The sequence below is a fragment of the Plectrocnemia conspersa genome, unplaced genomic scaffold (assembly GCF_051122295.1).
Source record: "Plectrocnemia conspersa isolate PC_06_02 unplaced genomic scaffold, ASM5112229v1 ptg000008l, whole genome shotgun sequence".
Taxonomy (NCBI): Eukaryota; Metazoa; Arthropoda; class Insecta; order Trichoptera; family Polycentropodidae; genus Plectrocnemia; species Plectrocnemia conspersa.
Window position 1 is genome coordinate 21,977,727 of NW_028277172.1, and position 15,920 is coordinate 21,993,646.

Sequence of the window (15,920 nt, forward strand, 5' to 3'; positions counted from 1 at the left end):
ATCTGGAAGCATTGAAATATGTTCTTTAGCAACTAAAACAATATTTGTTTTGGCATTTTGTGCTTATTTTTAAATTTAAGGTTGTTTTAAAACATTGCTCTTTAAAAATTTATATTTATAGGCTAATATAATTTTTTTTAAATATTTTCATAGCTTTATTAGACTTGTATATATGCTAAAATCAAAAACACTGATATAATTAGAACACTAAAAAAATATTTGAGTAATCTAGTGATAAAAGTGCTAATGAAAGTGGACATATGAGTAAAGTGACGAAACGAAAGGACTTATCAGTTTAGGTTAAAATGAATTTACTTATAGACTAGATTGTAGCATAAACAGTATAACCTAAAATACAACTAAAATAAAATAATATAATAAAAAAAATCAATTAAAAGCTCTGAACTGATTCTGATTTTCTTAACACAATTTTAATTTAATTGGCTGTTAAATTTTTTATTTTACAATAGTTCATTTAAGTTTTATGATCATACACCCAAATTTAAAATCCAGATAAAGTTATTTTAACAAGCAAAATAACTTAATAAATAAATCATTATGCTAGTGAAATATTAAAGCATTTTATAATAAAAAATCTATTAAAAATTATTCGTTAGAGTGTTAAGACTATTTCCTGCTTGATTATAAACCTTGTCAAGATTTCAGTTTATACAACTATCCAATTTTAACATCGCGGTTTATTTTGAAATTCCTTAATCTATTTAAAGTTATGTTGCCATTCTGGAGATATCGTGCGTTTTAAAATCGTTTAAGATTGTTCGGGTGTATATATTTTAAAGCGTAAAAACTTGACGATGCATTGATGGTTTTCTCGCCAAGAGCTTTTCCTCCTTTTCCGCGATGCACTCAAGCACCAAAATCGCTCGTACGTCCGTTACTCGCCTAAAATCGGCTGTCGACGTAATTATTTACTTTTGATAAGATACACAGAGAGCGTAACAAACGCTTCGACGAAACGTTAACGCGTTCGATTATTGGAATCGAATAAATATTTGAGAAAGCGCTAACGGCCGCGCCGAAAGAGCGCACATATATAGTGCTAATTTTTATTTCGGAATCGAAATTACAACCTTCGGGGGGTCAATAGGAACGGTCTCTGAATACCAACAGCCCCCATCTACATAATAAATACGGCTTCCAATCGCGAGCCGACATCGGGACACGCGCAAAGGGCACAAATCATATTTCAATCTCATAAACTGACCAGAGGGACCGGCCCTCACCTCCGGCCGGCCCAAGACGGGCCATATCCCAAAGCCGGGACGTGATATTTGATTCGCCCCGAATCATAGCCGGGCGTTATTTAGGAGCGAATGCGGCCCGCATGGAAACTACCCTAAAGCAGGAGGCCCGCGGGCCGCACGGGGCGCGGGGGCCCTCTCCCACAGGATGCTGGACCAATTTCCACAGATTTCCAAAGGGATATTGTTCTTGCTCCGGTAGACGTGCTTCCATTCCGAAACTTGCGCCGGCTCTTGTCAAATAATACGACTACCTTATTGGTCATACCGGGGTCGAAAACTCATGCTGAATAATTCACGCGAGACCCTAAAACCTTTGTGGCCGTCACACAAATTCTCGGACCCGATGCGGGAGCCGCTCTTTCATTAGCGACTCTTGGATATGTGCAGAATTACAGATATGGTATTATTACAGAGTGTATAAATTATTTTTCAGCAATATCACCAGATGTATTAGATGTAAGAAACTATAACTTATGCACATTAATATAATTCATTTAAATACAGTAAAATTATGTTATGAATATTTAATCAAAAATATAAAATTAAACCAGAAACATATCAAAGCTTATAGCATAAAAAAATACATGCATCCTGTATTTTTATTCATCAAATCAATCAACCTTAAAAGTACCATATCATTTTATTTTAGGCATTACATGCTTTAGATTTTAGTCAGTTCATTGACCAACATATGAAATGGTGTTCTAGTCTAACTTTATATTATATTTTTCATGTTTAATCATTTTCTTATGTACAAATATGCATTTAAGAATATTATTTAACTTATGCTTATTAAAATTTACAATTCTAATAAATTATTTCAGAATGAATTCTCATAGTTTTTACTAATCTTGCATATTTGCCAATTTAATAACTATCTGTTATTTGAATATTTCTAATTTTTCGTTATTATTTGTAGTAGAATGTTTTTAATTTTTCGCTTTCTTACAACACCAAAAACCGACTAACGCAGGTAGTAATTTTTTCTTGTTGTTTTTTTTTTGTTTTGCGATTTTTTCTTTTTATCCTTTTGTTAATTATAACATCCAAAGATACAACAACTAATAGCCGACAATCAAAATAATGGATTAAAAACTTTTTGTAATTGCCGAAATTCCAAAAATCATGCATATTTACAAATTAATATTGTGTAACTTAATGGCTTGTGTTGATTTTTAATAATACTTCATTTTAAATCTAACTTAAATTATTTATTATAAAAAATGTATTTTTGTCATATAGTTATAAAACTTTTCACTCGCAAGTTTAATTACAATTAAATTTAATTTTTAAATATTAACCAGATATTTTTGTTCGCCATTTTGAAATTTGCAAATATTTGGGGAGCACCTATTTATGCCATAAGTTATTTAAAAATGTTTTTCAGCATTAATTTATACAAAAAAAAAACATATTAAAAGGATCAAAGGTTGATGTCACCTTTAGGTTGGGCTTGATACATACTAGCAATTTTCTTGCTGACATCTATATGTGTCATACGCGGTCAATGGGTTAATACTATTTTGTTTTGTGTATGAATCTGTGTTCTTTATATTTCTGTATGAATTTTTAAATTCTTCATAACTTTTCAAATATACTCGAATATTTTATCGTTTACTATTGAAAATAACGAATATTTGGAAACTCCAAAATTGATGTAATAAATAAAATTCACTAAAATGTGTTTAAAAAAATGCTTATTACATTCTTAATATATTCTAATATTGCAATATTATATTAGAAACATTTCAAATAATCGATTACTCATTACCATGCTTGTGAAATGTAATTATAAATGAGTAAAATCCTTACATTTTTAATATATTCTACAGCAAGCTGTGTTAACTGATGTTACATATAGCTGCTCCTTTTTTCTCAAAAATTTTACAATAATATAAAATATTTTAATTTAACATAAACCTATAAAAATATCAATATATTACAAAATAATAACCACCATAGCCCATTAAAAATGTATCCGATATTTTTTATTCTTTCTTTGCTATAGAATCTAGCAATTCTTGTAAAAATAGTAAAATATCAGATTTGGGCAAGCAAAAGCCTAAGTTTTTAATTTGATATATTTATTTTAAGTACATACCTAATATAAATTAACCGTTTTATAATAACAAGATTAGCTTATTATTGAAAATAATATAAAAAGTACTTTTTGGAAGCAGTCAAAATATTTAAAATTCTGTCAAAGACAAAAAGTATAAAAAAATTACATCTCATGTAGAAAATAATATATATGTTAAATGCACAATTTTCAAATAAACAGCTACAATTTTTGTGTTATATTATATAAATAATAACTGAAATATTTTAATGCTATACTATTATAAATGCATATAAAAATATTTATACATATATTAATATATTTTTTATTGCTTTGAAAATATATATGACTTTTTTCGATGCACGTTTAATTATTATATATATATTTTCGAGGTAGGTGGCGCATTTAAAAGTAGCCCGCAGCACAAAAATGTTACTACATCATTACTAAAATTAACTTCAGAAGGTATTGCTCTTGCGCCACATTGGTAACCCACTCAAATTTATTGCTTAATTAAAATTTGAGAGCCTATCAGTGAGCGTAATGGAGCATAATAAATTTGAAGTGCGTTTGACCGTAACGTAACGATAAATTTATAAGTTTAATATGACAAAAAAAGCTTCTAGACAATATTTTAATTAGACATTATTCATGTCGGGGTATTATTGTTAGTTAGTCGAGAAAAATGGTAGTTTAAGAGTCGCAAGGACGAATGCTTAATTCGAGCGCCTCGACCGGAGCGCTCGCGCGTTAATTCGCAATATTTTCCTTGTCAAATAATTAATTAGCGGGGCATTTATTAAAATGCGACATTACAAAACACTCAAGGTGCGCGCCTTTCCCCGTTTTCCCCGTTCGGGCGTCTTAATTTCCATAATGTCCTTTCCCTTGGCTAAAAAATAATTTTCGCCCTCGGCGCCCGGGAAATTATTATTTCCCCGGCCTGTAAATTTAAGTGCAGATATTTCTGGGCGCCGGCGGAGAAATCCGCCCTGCTGCAGGGCTAGAGCGATCCAGCCGGGCAAATTAACCCTTAATTAAACAAAATCACAATTTATGGCGGTGGGCTCCCGGCGACTTAAGGCTTGTTTTCCGCAGTTCGCGCAATTACCTTCTCGCCCGGCGTTGCCCAGGAACCGTTCAGGTGTAAGCCTAATCCCTTCTATCATTACGCACAAACGTATATATATATTCACAGTGTATATGTATATAAGGTAATAACGCTCCTAAATCGCGCGAGAAATCGTCGAAAATTGCCTATTCCTAATTGTTTGCCCATAAAAGATCGCTGAGCGTGTTCGCGGAGCGATTAAGCCGCCGAATTCCGATTTTAACGCCAAATTCCGCAGAAATTTGCAGAAAATTTATGTGCAAAAACGCTACTTGTACCTGCTACGAAACGCTAAAATGTGTATAATAATATATACAGTTAGCATTAATTAGGTTTAATTTACGATTGGGTGTATTTTAATGCAATCAATCATATGAAATTACCTGACATGATTGCTACTCATCATAGACGGAATTGTTGTTTATAATGGGTAAATAATGCAATTACGACTGATTTTTAATGTGTTTTTATAAGTATAAATATACATAAAAAAGTAAGATGTATGAATATATAATTGTAACAATCAAATACTAAATATAAATCAGAAATAATTAGCGACCGATATGTTCACTTTTTGACTGCTGTGGTATCTCACTACAGTGAGTAACTAACATATCGTATTATATATTCCAGATTATTCCTATACAGGTAGAGGGAGTACAGATAATCTGTACTATCAATTTTTATTTGATTTTAAATTATGTATTCATAATCTGTATTTACAATACAGATTATTTTTTTTGCTTCGATCTGAAAATTCAGATCGAATACCTAAGGAAGAAGAAAAGAAATAATGAAAAATCAATATCAGCACTGCCTGAATTATATTAATTTAACGTTTTTATAGATTATATTATTAATTTTTTTTTTTTATGCCATTTCAGTAAAATTATATCGGAATACATTTTCACCAATAGATATATATTTTTACCAGTGAAAATATAAATTATCTGGAAGGTGATATATATATTATAGTAATATATATCTACAATATATATAAATACTTATCATTATTTATTTACATCCGATGTATAAATCTTAAAGCATATGTCTATTTTTTAGTGAAGTTATATTTTTACTAGTTATGTTCAAATACATTTTCACTAATGCTGCCCTAAAATGGCTATAAAACTCAATTTGACAGTTCCGAAACGCCCATTTTCTCTTCAAAACCAAACCTAACCTAATGAAAGTTCTAAAACTAGTTTTAATCAAGTCCAAAATACAAACTAAGCCACTTCATTTCTCAGGGAAAAATAAACGGAAGATTAATAAGTACAGACAGACAACGCATCTCACATATTGCTCCACAGTTTGTCTGCATTTCGATATTACACTATGTTTTAAAAATATGATAGCTATCCTTACTGATATTACTATGGACTTCTAATATAAGAGGGCTGTTCAAAGTATATTCAAAACAAATTTTGGTCAATAGGAGAGCGCAAAAATAATTATCATTTCTCAGAAGGCAAAAATTCACATCAAAAGCAATAAAACAGTGGCACGATTTTATTGCTTTTGACGTAAATTTTTGCCTTCTGAGAAGGGATAATTATTTTTTGCGTTCTCCTGTTTGTCAAAATTTGGTTTATTCTTATTAGATATGCAATTTTTCCAGGCCCCGGGTTCGCTCTCAACTGCCCTTTTTATAATACTGCTTTCTGTGGCAACTTTTCTCTATCCATTCATGTTACTTTTTGGTTAAAATAATCAAACCACACCGTTTTTTTTATATGTCACAATAGACGCGCATTTATATTATTAAAAAAATTACAAAAAAATATTTTAAGCACGGAAAGAGAGCATACTGTAGTTTTATTGCTTATATACATTTATAAATATAAAAAATATAATTAAAGCTGTATACTTTTAGTAGATAATTTAGAAGGTAATCTCAAAATAATTGTCGTTTTTTTTTAATTTAATTGTCCGTTTTTTTCAATCAAATTGTACTTTGGTCGTAAAAAACTTAGTGTGTTATTTTTTTATTTTTTGTTTATGGCCAAAACTAGGCGGCATTCTGGTAACACGGAAAACATTTTTGGCGGACCTCGGCGGACAACGACCGGTGGTGCATCGTCCGCCGGTCACTCATTAATATCATATATTAAGCATGTAAACATAAAGACGGAATAGCGTAGTCCGTAACGTATCAGATTAGTAACTCTGAGGTTACGCCCTGGCAGCGGCACCGAATTTTTATTTATATAAAAATGCGCTAATATTAAAAAAAACGGCTTCAGCTGCAGTGACATCTATTGGTTATAAATTATATTACACATAATAATTTTTAATTAATAATATATATGTCACGGATTACCAGACTTTCAGTCTGGTGGTTAATACTTGATTGACTTACTCAGTTAGTACGGATTTGTTCGTTGTAACGCATTGGGCTTACGCATGACAGATTACTGAATTTAATTTTATTTATTAATAGCAGTCTGACGAAATTGAACTTTGATAAAATCAAGAAACTCGAATGGATAATTTTATTTCATTCACCTTATTCTTCTTTCGACTACCATTTATTTCGATCGATGCAACACTAGGGTCTATCAGAATATTTTGCATCAATTAGTTCATGGAATTAAAAGATGACCGAGATATTTTGAATCATTTGAATAAAAATATACAGTGATTTTTTTAATTCAATACAAAAATGACATTAATTATAGGAAATACAATATTATTTTTGAGCAATCCAAAAACATTCATAATTATATTAATTTAATTTATTATTATTAATGATATTTTACAGTCACAAATACAATTTTTTGCTCATTTAAATCAAAGATACATGAAACGTGATATTGTACATGATTTTTCCATTCTAAAGATAGTTATCATTATAATCGAATTTATTTTTATTATATCTAATAGTAGAATATTTTAATCTTTGCACGTCTTCTCCGCTGGGAATATAAACAAAGGTTATTAATACCAAACAGTGGGAATGGTTGTATTTATTTTTCTTCTTTGAAAATCGTCTCGCCCTCAAACGGTGCCATATTAATTCAGCCTGCGTATACATTAGCTGTCGATGGCTATTAGGCGTTCTTCTTCGACTTTTTCCTTTTCATTTCCCCCGCACCGGAGTCCGCCACTTTATTCGTACGTGTCAAACGAGCCGAATTGCCTATTTAACTCATATCGCCTATTTCATCGGGCAATTTCTGGGGGATTTGCAATGAATTCGTCGGCCAGCTTTCGGCCATTCCGGTTTCGGGCACAGTCTTATCGCGGAACAAACACGGAACGCGCCTCGGAATAAATTTTCAAAAATTAACCTCAAAGGGTAGATACGTTTTAATTTCCCCAGATTTGTGTCTCCTCTCTAGCGCCCCTACGCGCTGAGATATAAGACTCTTATGCATAATGGCTAATGGCACCGAATCGGATTATCGAACAACAATGATCGCTAATTACCGCGTGGGGTGTGAAGGAACGAAATGGATCCTTGGTGATGTGTAATAAATCATTATTGCCCGAGGCCTGAGAGGAGGGTCGAGAGGACAATACATCACATTGCGCCATATTGATTGCGTTACAGTGCGTGACGCGTTGCAGTTGCAACCCTCCCGACAACTCTTTCTATAACACATTGTGTGCATTGTATTGTAGTCGTAGCTTGCTAATGATGACAATGTTTTTAATCGCGAAAATATACATGGCGTTAAAATTTAATATCAAAAGGAAAAGACATGACGCATGTAATTCTTTCCCACATAAGCAATCAATGTCATTTAACATTAATAATCTATTTAATATTAGTATCATTAGATGAAACAATGTAATCATCCATTACAATGCATAGTAATGGGGCTTGAATATTTATAACAAACGCTTTCAACAGTTTATGTTGTGTTCTTTTTACATCCTGTATTGATATATTTTTCATGGAATTTAATTGAATAATATGATAGTATTATGTTGTCCATCCCACTTGAATATAGTCATAGTATTGCTATATTTTTCATGGAATTTAATTGAATAATATAATAGTATTATGTTGTCCATCCCACTTGAATATAGTCATTGCATTGTTGCAATTATCCTCACGTATTGAGCAATGGGAAAGACCCGACGAAGGGTTTTGTTTTTTAGTTGAATTCAGTTTTTATTGTGCGCCATCCGTGACCCGTGAACGAAGGGTTGAAATGTAAGGGTGGCACCGCTCGAATGCGTTCATCTGTACATTATCTAAGCCGGATTATGCGTCTGCCTGTCATGTATGTGTGCCAGAAGTCAGCGTCGATGTTTTTCTAGGCAATTTGTTTGTCGGGAACATTAATCACGAGCCTCCGGCTGCCGCGTGGCTGCTCCGCCCGCTACGCCACCATCCGAAGGACAGGGGTGGATTGGGAGAGTGACATCTAACTGGGCATTGTTAAAAAATAGATCATAATAAAAGCAATGTTATATATTTTTGAGAATGTTCACACGTCTATTTTAACGTCACATCTTTCCACTTGAAACTCACGAGACCATTTCGCTTGTTCAAAACGTCATTGCTATTTATTTTTCAAACACACAGGCTCTAAACTTTTTTTTAAATAAATTTGGCAGACAAGAGTAGTTTATATTGATATTGATATTTATTTAGTACTACTGTAGATTGAAATTCAATGAGTTTTACGAAGTGAAGCATAACAAAATTGTTATGTTATGACTGTATATTTCTTGAATAGCCAATTTACGATTTTTCTATGTATGCATATTTGTTATAAAATGCTCCAATTAAATCATTTAAATTCTACACTACGTCCCTTTTTAAATCGGCTCGCGTTGTCCCAATGTAAGGGATTACAATGGGAAAGGGCCGAAATTGTCATCCGTACACTTTGCGTATTTATATATGCTTATACACAAGTGCGTACAACAAAAACACTGAAAAAAATATATATTCAATTTCGCCAACAATGTGTTTCGTTGTGGTATTAAACGTTATTCTTTATAAACGAAAATTCCTCAGCAATTTATGGCGACGGGGCTTAACCCCTTTTGTTTTTGAATTATTGTGTATTTTTATTATTATTCATATAATTATTTTTCTCGATACAAGAGAAGAAAAATACATACATCAGAATGGGTCCTGTGGGGATTAAGATCGCGGAGGAGGGCTCGAAATCTATCGGAATCCGCTATCACGGGTTATGGCGAAATTATTCATAAGCACCTTACCCCCTTACACGATACAAGAAAATAATAATATCGTGCGGTCGCCCGCGAACAAGTGGCCGTATGAGCAATCTATATTTTATGCACGAAAATGGCGGTGTGCGATTTATGCACGCGCCGCTCGCATTTATCATATGTTTGAGGCGGCCCGCGTGGGACTTTCGGCGACGATTTTAATATTTTTATGCAAATGAACACACGTGTAGGTATAGAATATACATATCATAATAGAAAGAAGCTTAACATTTTGTCGTAAAAAATAATAAGTCGCGGTGCGGTCGACAAACATACATTTTCACGCTTTGAAGAACTACATTATAAATCATTCACCATCGACTTTTTTCATACATGGATACATTTTTTATTTTATTGTTATAAAAATACAATTATCAATATATAAAAATGATCTAAAAAAAATATTGTTGTATTTTATAAAAGCAGGCTATTAAAAGTCTTCCAGTAACAATATTGTTGCATTTAATCAAATTGAACTGTCAATTTCTATTTATTATCTACTATCGATATAAGATCAAAATATTTTTTTATTATTACAAAATTGCAAAAAAAAACATATAAACATAGTATTCACAAATCATGACTTTTAGCACATAATTTATATAAATAATTGACGCTGAATTTTTTTAAATAATTAGTAAATAAATATAGTATGTATTCTTTTTTTAGTATTTTACACAAAACTAGTATTTTTTTATTAATAATCACGAAAGAAATGGTCATAATAATAGTTTTTCAAAATTCGCATAAATTTATGATATAGAATGTACTGTTCCTTAATTATTTAGACACACATTTTAAATCATAATTCGTGATAAAAAAAAAAATTCTAAATAATAATTAAATTAAGAAAATTACAAATCTATTCATTTTTGAACTCTAAGATCGTAAACAAGTAGTCTAAATTATCCTGAATTAACCTGACATACCATATCGAAATATGTTCATTCACGAGCTTTAAAATCGTAAAGAATAAAACATAAAGTATATGTCCATGCAACGAAATTCTTCTCGCAATGTCATTTTTATCACGAGCTTTAAAATATTATAAAAAATCATAGAACAGTACAAAAAAAAAACTAAAAATTAATTAGAAGAACTTGCATTACTTTATTTAAATAAATTACAGTTTTTTTAAATTTGCAATTTTTGGGCATAAAAAGCGTAAAGAAATAGCTATAACAATTGTTTTCTTTAATATACACAAATTCAAGATATAGTCGAGGCCCTCGACTTTCGTACATAATTGGTTCCTGAAAATGTGTGCGAATGTTGAATGTTCGAAAGTAGAGGGAAGTAAAAAAAATTGATATTGTGTGAATTTTAAAATATTTATTTATCAAGTAAATATAAGATGTTTAAGAGGCGTTTAAAAGACATGTTTAAGTGGGGTTTGCGGGTGTTTCCATTGAAAAGTTATCAAGAGTTAACTGTGTTCCACTATTCTTTTTCTTTTCTTCATATAGTATTTTATAACATGCTATGTCTTTATTGATCGCCCTACGCACTTGAGATATGCGTTCTCCAATGGGATCAAAATCTTCCATAATATTTAAAAAAAATTGTCAAGATGCGTAAAGGCTTCATTCATATTTTTCATTGTTAGAGTTTTCCAAAATAAACCTGTCTCATCTACATTAAATATTTGGCTAGAAGAATATTCTCCATTTTCAATAATTTTGGATAATTAGGAAATAAATTCTTTTGCAGCATCTTTATCCGCATCAGCCGATTCTCCAGTAAATTTAATATTATGAAAAAAAATACTTAATTTTAAAATTATAAAACCAACCGTTACTTGCTTGAAAAACCGTGTTAAAATATTTTTTTTAATCTATCCTTTCAATCTTTGTGCAAACTAAGAGCTTTTGCTTGAATAATTAAAATACTCAGAAGGACATATTTTTGATGTTGGTCATCAAACCATGATGACAGAGATTTTTCCATTTCATCCATGTTTTTTTTTTGCCGTGTTTTTTTGGAAACATACCTTTAAAGATTGTGGAAATATATCTTTAATTTCCACAATTTTGAACGTATTCCTTAATTATATTTTTATTTTGCAAAATTGAACATATCGTAGACCTTTTTGTATCATACGAACGTCCGATTGAAGCAAAAGATTCACCGCTATCAGAACGTCTAATAATTTCCATCTTTGTTTCGAATCGTGCGAAGTCTTTGATTTTTTTTTGTTCGTATCAACACTGAAATTTTTCCGTTTCTCACAAATGTTTATAATTTAAAAAAAAATATATTTTCAAATGTGCGAAGTGCGAATTGTGCGAAATTTGAGGGCCGCTTGTATTCAAGAAAACTGTTCATTCTCGAGCTTTAAAGATAATTATTATGTTGTATTATGCATGTCTTTGGTCAAAGCTATTTTGTAAAACAGTATTGCAAATATTGTATATCTATTAGGTTTTAATTGTCTTTCAACTCCACTTTTGAGTGAAAACTACACAATAATGCCACATTGCTACTTTTATTATATAGCATAAAATTTGTTTGATAAAGCAGCAAAAAAACATACAATGAGCTTTAGCGTCATAAATTAAAGCACAGTTTATTATGTCTGGAATTTATAAGTATATGTATCAAAATTCTTCTCGCAATGTCATTTTTATCATGAGCTTTGAAATATGTATCTAATTGTCTGTTACAAGACTCCATATTTAATATAATAATATACAAAAATATATTATAAAAAATCATAGAACAATACAAAAAAAACTACAAAATTTAGCATATAAAAAAATAAATCAGATGTTCTTGCATTACTTTATTTTAATAAATTACACAGTTTTTTTAAATTTATAATTATGGAGCTCAACAATTTGCACTTAATGATTTTTAATTTATATGCAATATATATTAGTTATAAATATGTTATATGAAAAAACTAAACGTGTCTTCAAGCTGAATAAAATATAATAAGTATGATATAAATATGCACGATTTAACGGACTAACATGATAAAATATTTTTTTCTTAGTACGAAACCATTGAGATTTATTTTCTTATTTAAAGCATGTCTGTGTAATAAAAATTGTATGTGCGCATTACAAGGAAATTGCGAATTAACAATATTACATTCGAGCACACGTGTGTTAAAAATAGCTCAGAGTCGCACCCCTCGCGCCTATGGCTGTTTTACAACGACCATATTTTACGCCGCAAGTAGATTATTCACCATTTTTCGCCTTTCCACTGTTTTATGTTTTTAGATGAGACCTCAAACAGCACCTCGGGGAACAGTCGCAGTTCACATGTAATCATTGCTAACGTATCACTCCATAAATATTCTTTGCGCAAAAAATACGCGATGCAGTCACGCGTGTTTTCACACCTTATTATATTATTACACCCATATAATATATTATTAATTAATCACACGGCTCATCACGAGTTGTAATCAAGATAATTCTTCGTACGATTTATGCGATTTTAATTGGACCGACTCAGCTTGCGCGGTGATTATTGTATGTTTTTTATTCACACATCGAGAGATCTTCTCGCGGATTTGGCGGAGGAAATCGTTCGGAATAACGCGAAAAATTCATTTTAACGAAGTTGAAAATTTTCCACGGGAAAATCGGTCGTTAACCCACACCAGGTCCATTGATCTGCCGGCGTCAGACGGTGTCCCGCCGCGTCAGCTGTTTGGGACGTTTTTTCCCGGGATACTTTCCAATATTTTTTTTGATCGAATCCCGCGGACACAAAGAGTCCGATATCAAAGATTTTCTTTTAATATAATATTAACGTGTATTTTTATTGTTTGTTTCAGGTTTATCAACGCGCGGCGTAGGATCGTACAGCCAATGATCGACCAATCGAATAGAGCAGGTGGGTCTTACTAAATGATCTGAATTAAAATAAAATGCTAATTAATAAGTTTAGAAACACATGATCAGTTCCGATGTATTTATATATCACGGCCTTGATCTAATTTACAGAACCTGATAGATAATCGGAAAAGTTCTTATGCGTATGTAAAATTTATATATAGTCTAATAATAATTCATTACTTTAACGATACTTTTACCAAAGGTTCAGATTTAAGAATACCGATTCTTTTGCCCGAATATGCATTGTTTTCAGATGTATTGTATGTGCTCACTAAAAAAGATTGTAATATTATACAATTAACCTAATTTATCACACCCTCGTTGAAAGTTTATATGAAGCTGTCAATGATTATAGATTTTTTTCAACATTATAAAATATAATATATTATATGTATGTACTAATAAGTTTCCTTAAAATATTATGTTACATTTTCAAGTACTTTTATTATATTAATAATATATTTTTAAAACATATTATTGAAGTGCTGATTAACTATGGAGCAATATGCATCTGTACTTTTTCTTCATCTTATTTTTCCCTGAGAGATGAGTTGGCTTAGTTTGTATTTTCGACTTAACCTGATACAATTCTAAAACTGCAATTAGTTTTTAATTTTTTACTAGATCAAATTTGTTTTGGTTTGGGTTTGAACAGCAATTCAAATTGAGTCATTTTAAAACAGCATATAATTTGACTAGCGCCTATCATTTAAATTATATTTTTGCTAGTAAAAATATATTTCTATTGATGAAAATGTATTTAGACTTCACTAGTGAAAATATAACTTCACCGAAACATTCACTGTAACATTTGCATGTAAATAATATAATGTCCAAATCATATAATTTTACTAGCACATGTCAGATAAATTATATTTTCACTGGTAAAAATATATATCTACCGGTGAATATGATTTCACTGAAATGACATATTTTAAAATATATATTTTTTATTTGATTTTCTTAGAAGGACTAACTAATAATTTCTAGTTTAAAATCAGAGACGGCATATAAGCTTTTTTTTATAAGGGGGGGGGGGAGGAACAAAAATTGGCCAGTCAGTGGACGTTATTTTAATATTTAAATTTTAATAAAATTCATAGTATTACATTCAATGAAATGCATTTTTCTGGCCGAATTCAAGGGGGGGGGAAACAAATTTCTTTACCCCCCCCCCCCCTGTTCAGATTACCATTTTTTTAATTTATTAAGAAAATCTGTGATTAGAATATCGGTACGATTTTTTTTATTAAAAGAGTTATTATATCGTTAAATGCGAATCCCTTTTGATTAATGTAATTCAAGTCAGTGTGTGACAATAGAAGCTCCTCGATATTTTCAAATCATTAATAATGCGATAAAACTGCATATTTCAGATAAATCACTTGCTTCAGTCTCCTCAGAATATATATATTTCCACGTTAGGAAGAATCTTCTTTCACGATCTAACATGGCTTTATTTTTGCTTAAAATTGTGCTATTCCATACATAGCATCTTTTGAGAAGACTAGTATTTTTTTTAAATACGTTTGTTTTAATAATACAAATAATTTCACAGACACTTTAATTAAATATATAATGTACATGTTACTGGCTTATAACCATTTTCATGTTTACAATTATTAGCTTTATTTAATAAAAAAAATAAGATAAGACGTTTTGGGTTTTAATTTAAGGAAAAAATTTAAAAACATTTTACATAGAAGACTAGACTAAAACCGTTTCACACTTACTTTTTTATAATTACACAATGTTTTACTCAAAAATATAGAAAAATATCAATCAGTTGGAATTAAAAGTAAAATATATTTGGTAATCAAACAATATTATGATAAACTTATTTTTCCTATAATTACTCAAAAATATTAAGCAGTTGGAATTTAAAGGAAAATATATTTTACAATCAAACAATCACCTATTTTCTGACTTTTCGTGTGCGCAATTTTTATTTGCGCAATAATCTAGTCCACAATGATTGCACTTTGATCTATGGTTTAAATTAAACTTGCAACCATAATACTGTCGTTCGTTTTCAATATGCTTTCATTCGGATGAGAAGTAACATTATTTTAATAACAATACTGCTTATCTTATTAAAAAATATCTCACTTCAGGAACATATTTGGTTTTGAATCAATCTTCTTCTATTTTGGTTTTAATAATCAGTAAAAATTTAAGCCCCTTATATTATCTATGTGGTTTTTCCGATAACCAAAAGATACTTTCGCGTTTAAAATAAAAATCAATTTATTTGAAGCACGGATATTCCGCATGTTTATATTGATCAGATTTCTATAATTATTTTATATTACAATGTCGCTATTTAATTATCTATAAATATAATGGAATTATTCCACATTTTTTAATAAAATGTTTACATTACGATAAAGCAATAAAATTTAAAAAAATCTCAAGATAAACATACCTTTATAAAA

At 30.5% G+C, this 15,920-nt stretch overlaps 1 protein-coding gene across 4 annotated transcripts in view; it reads left to right on the top strand.

The window, feature by feature from the left end:
• The window catches only part of hth (Meis homeobox homothorax), a 533,594-nt gene that overhangs the window by 510,500 nt on the left and 7,174 nt on the right, over positions 1–15,920 (top strand). For all 4 annotated transcript variants that reach the window (XM_088189405.1, XM_088189407.1, XM_088189406.1 and 1 more), the window contains one exon: positions 13,425–13,483. In XM_088189405.1, coding sequence (XP_088045531.1) covers positions 13,425–13,483 — 59 coding nt within the window. The remainder of the gene's footprint in view (positions 1–13,424; positions 13,484–15,920) is intronic.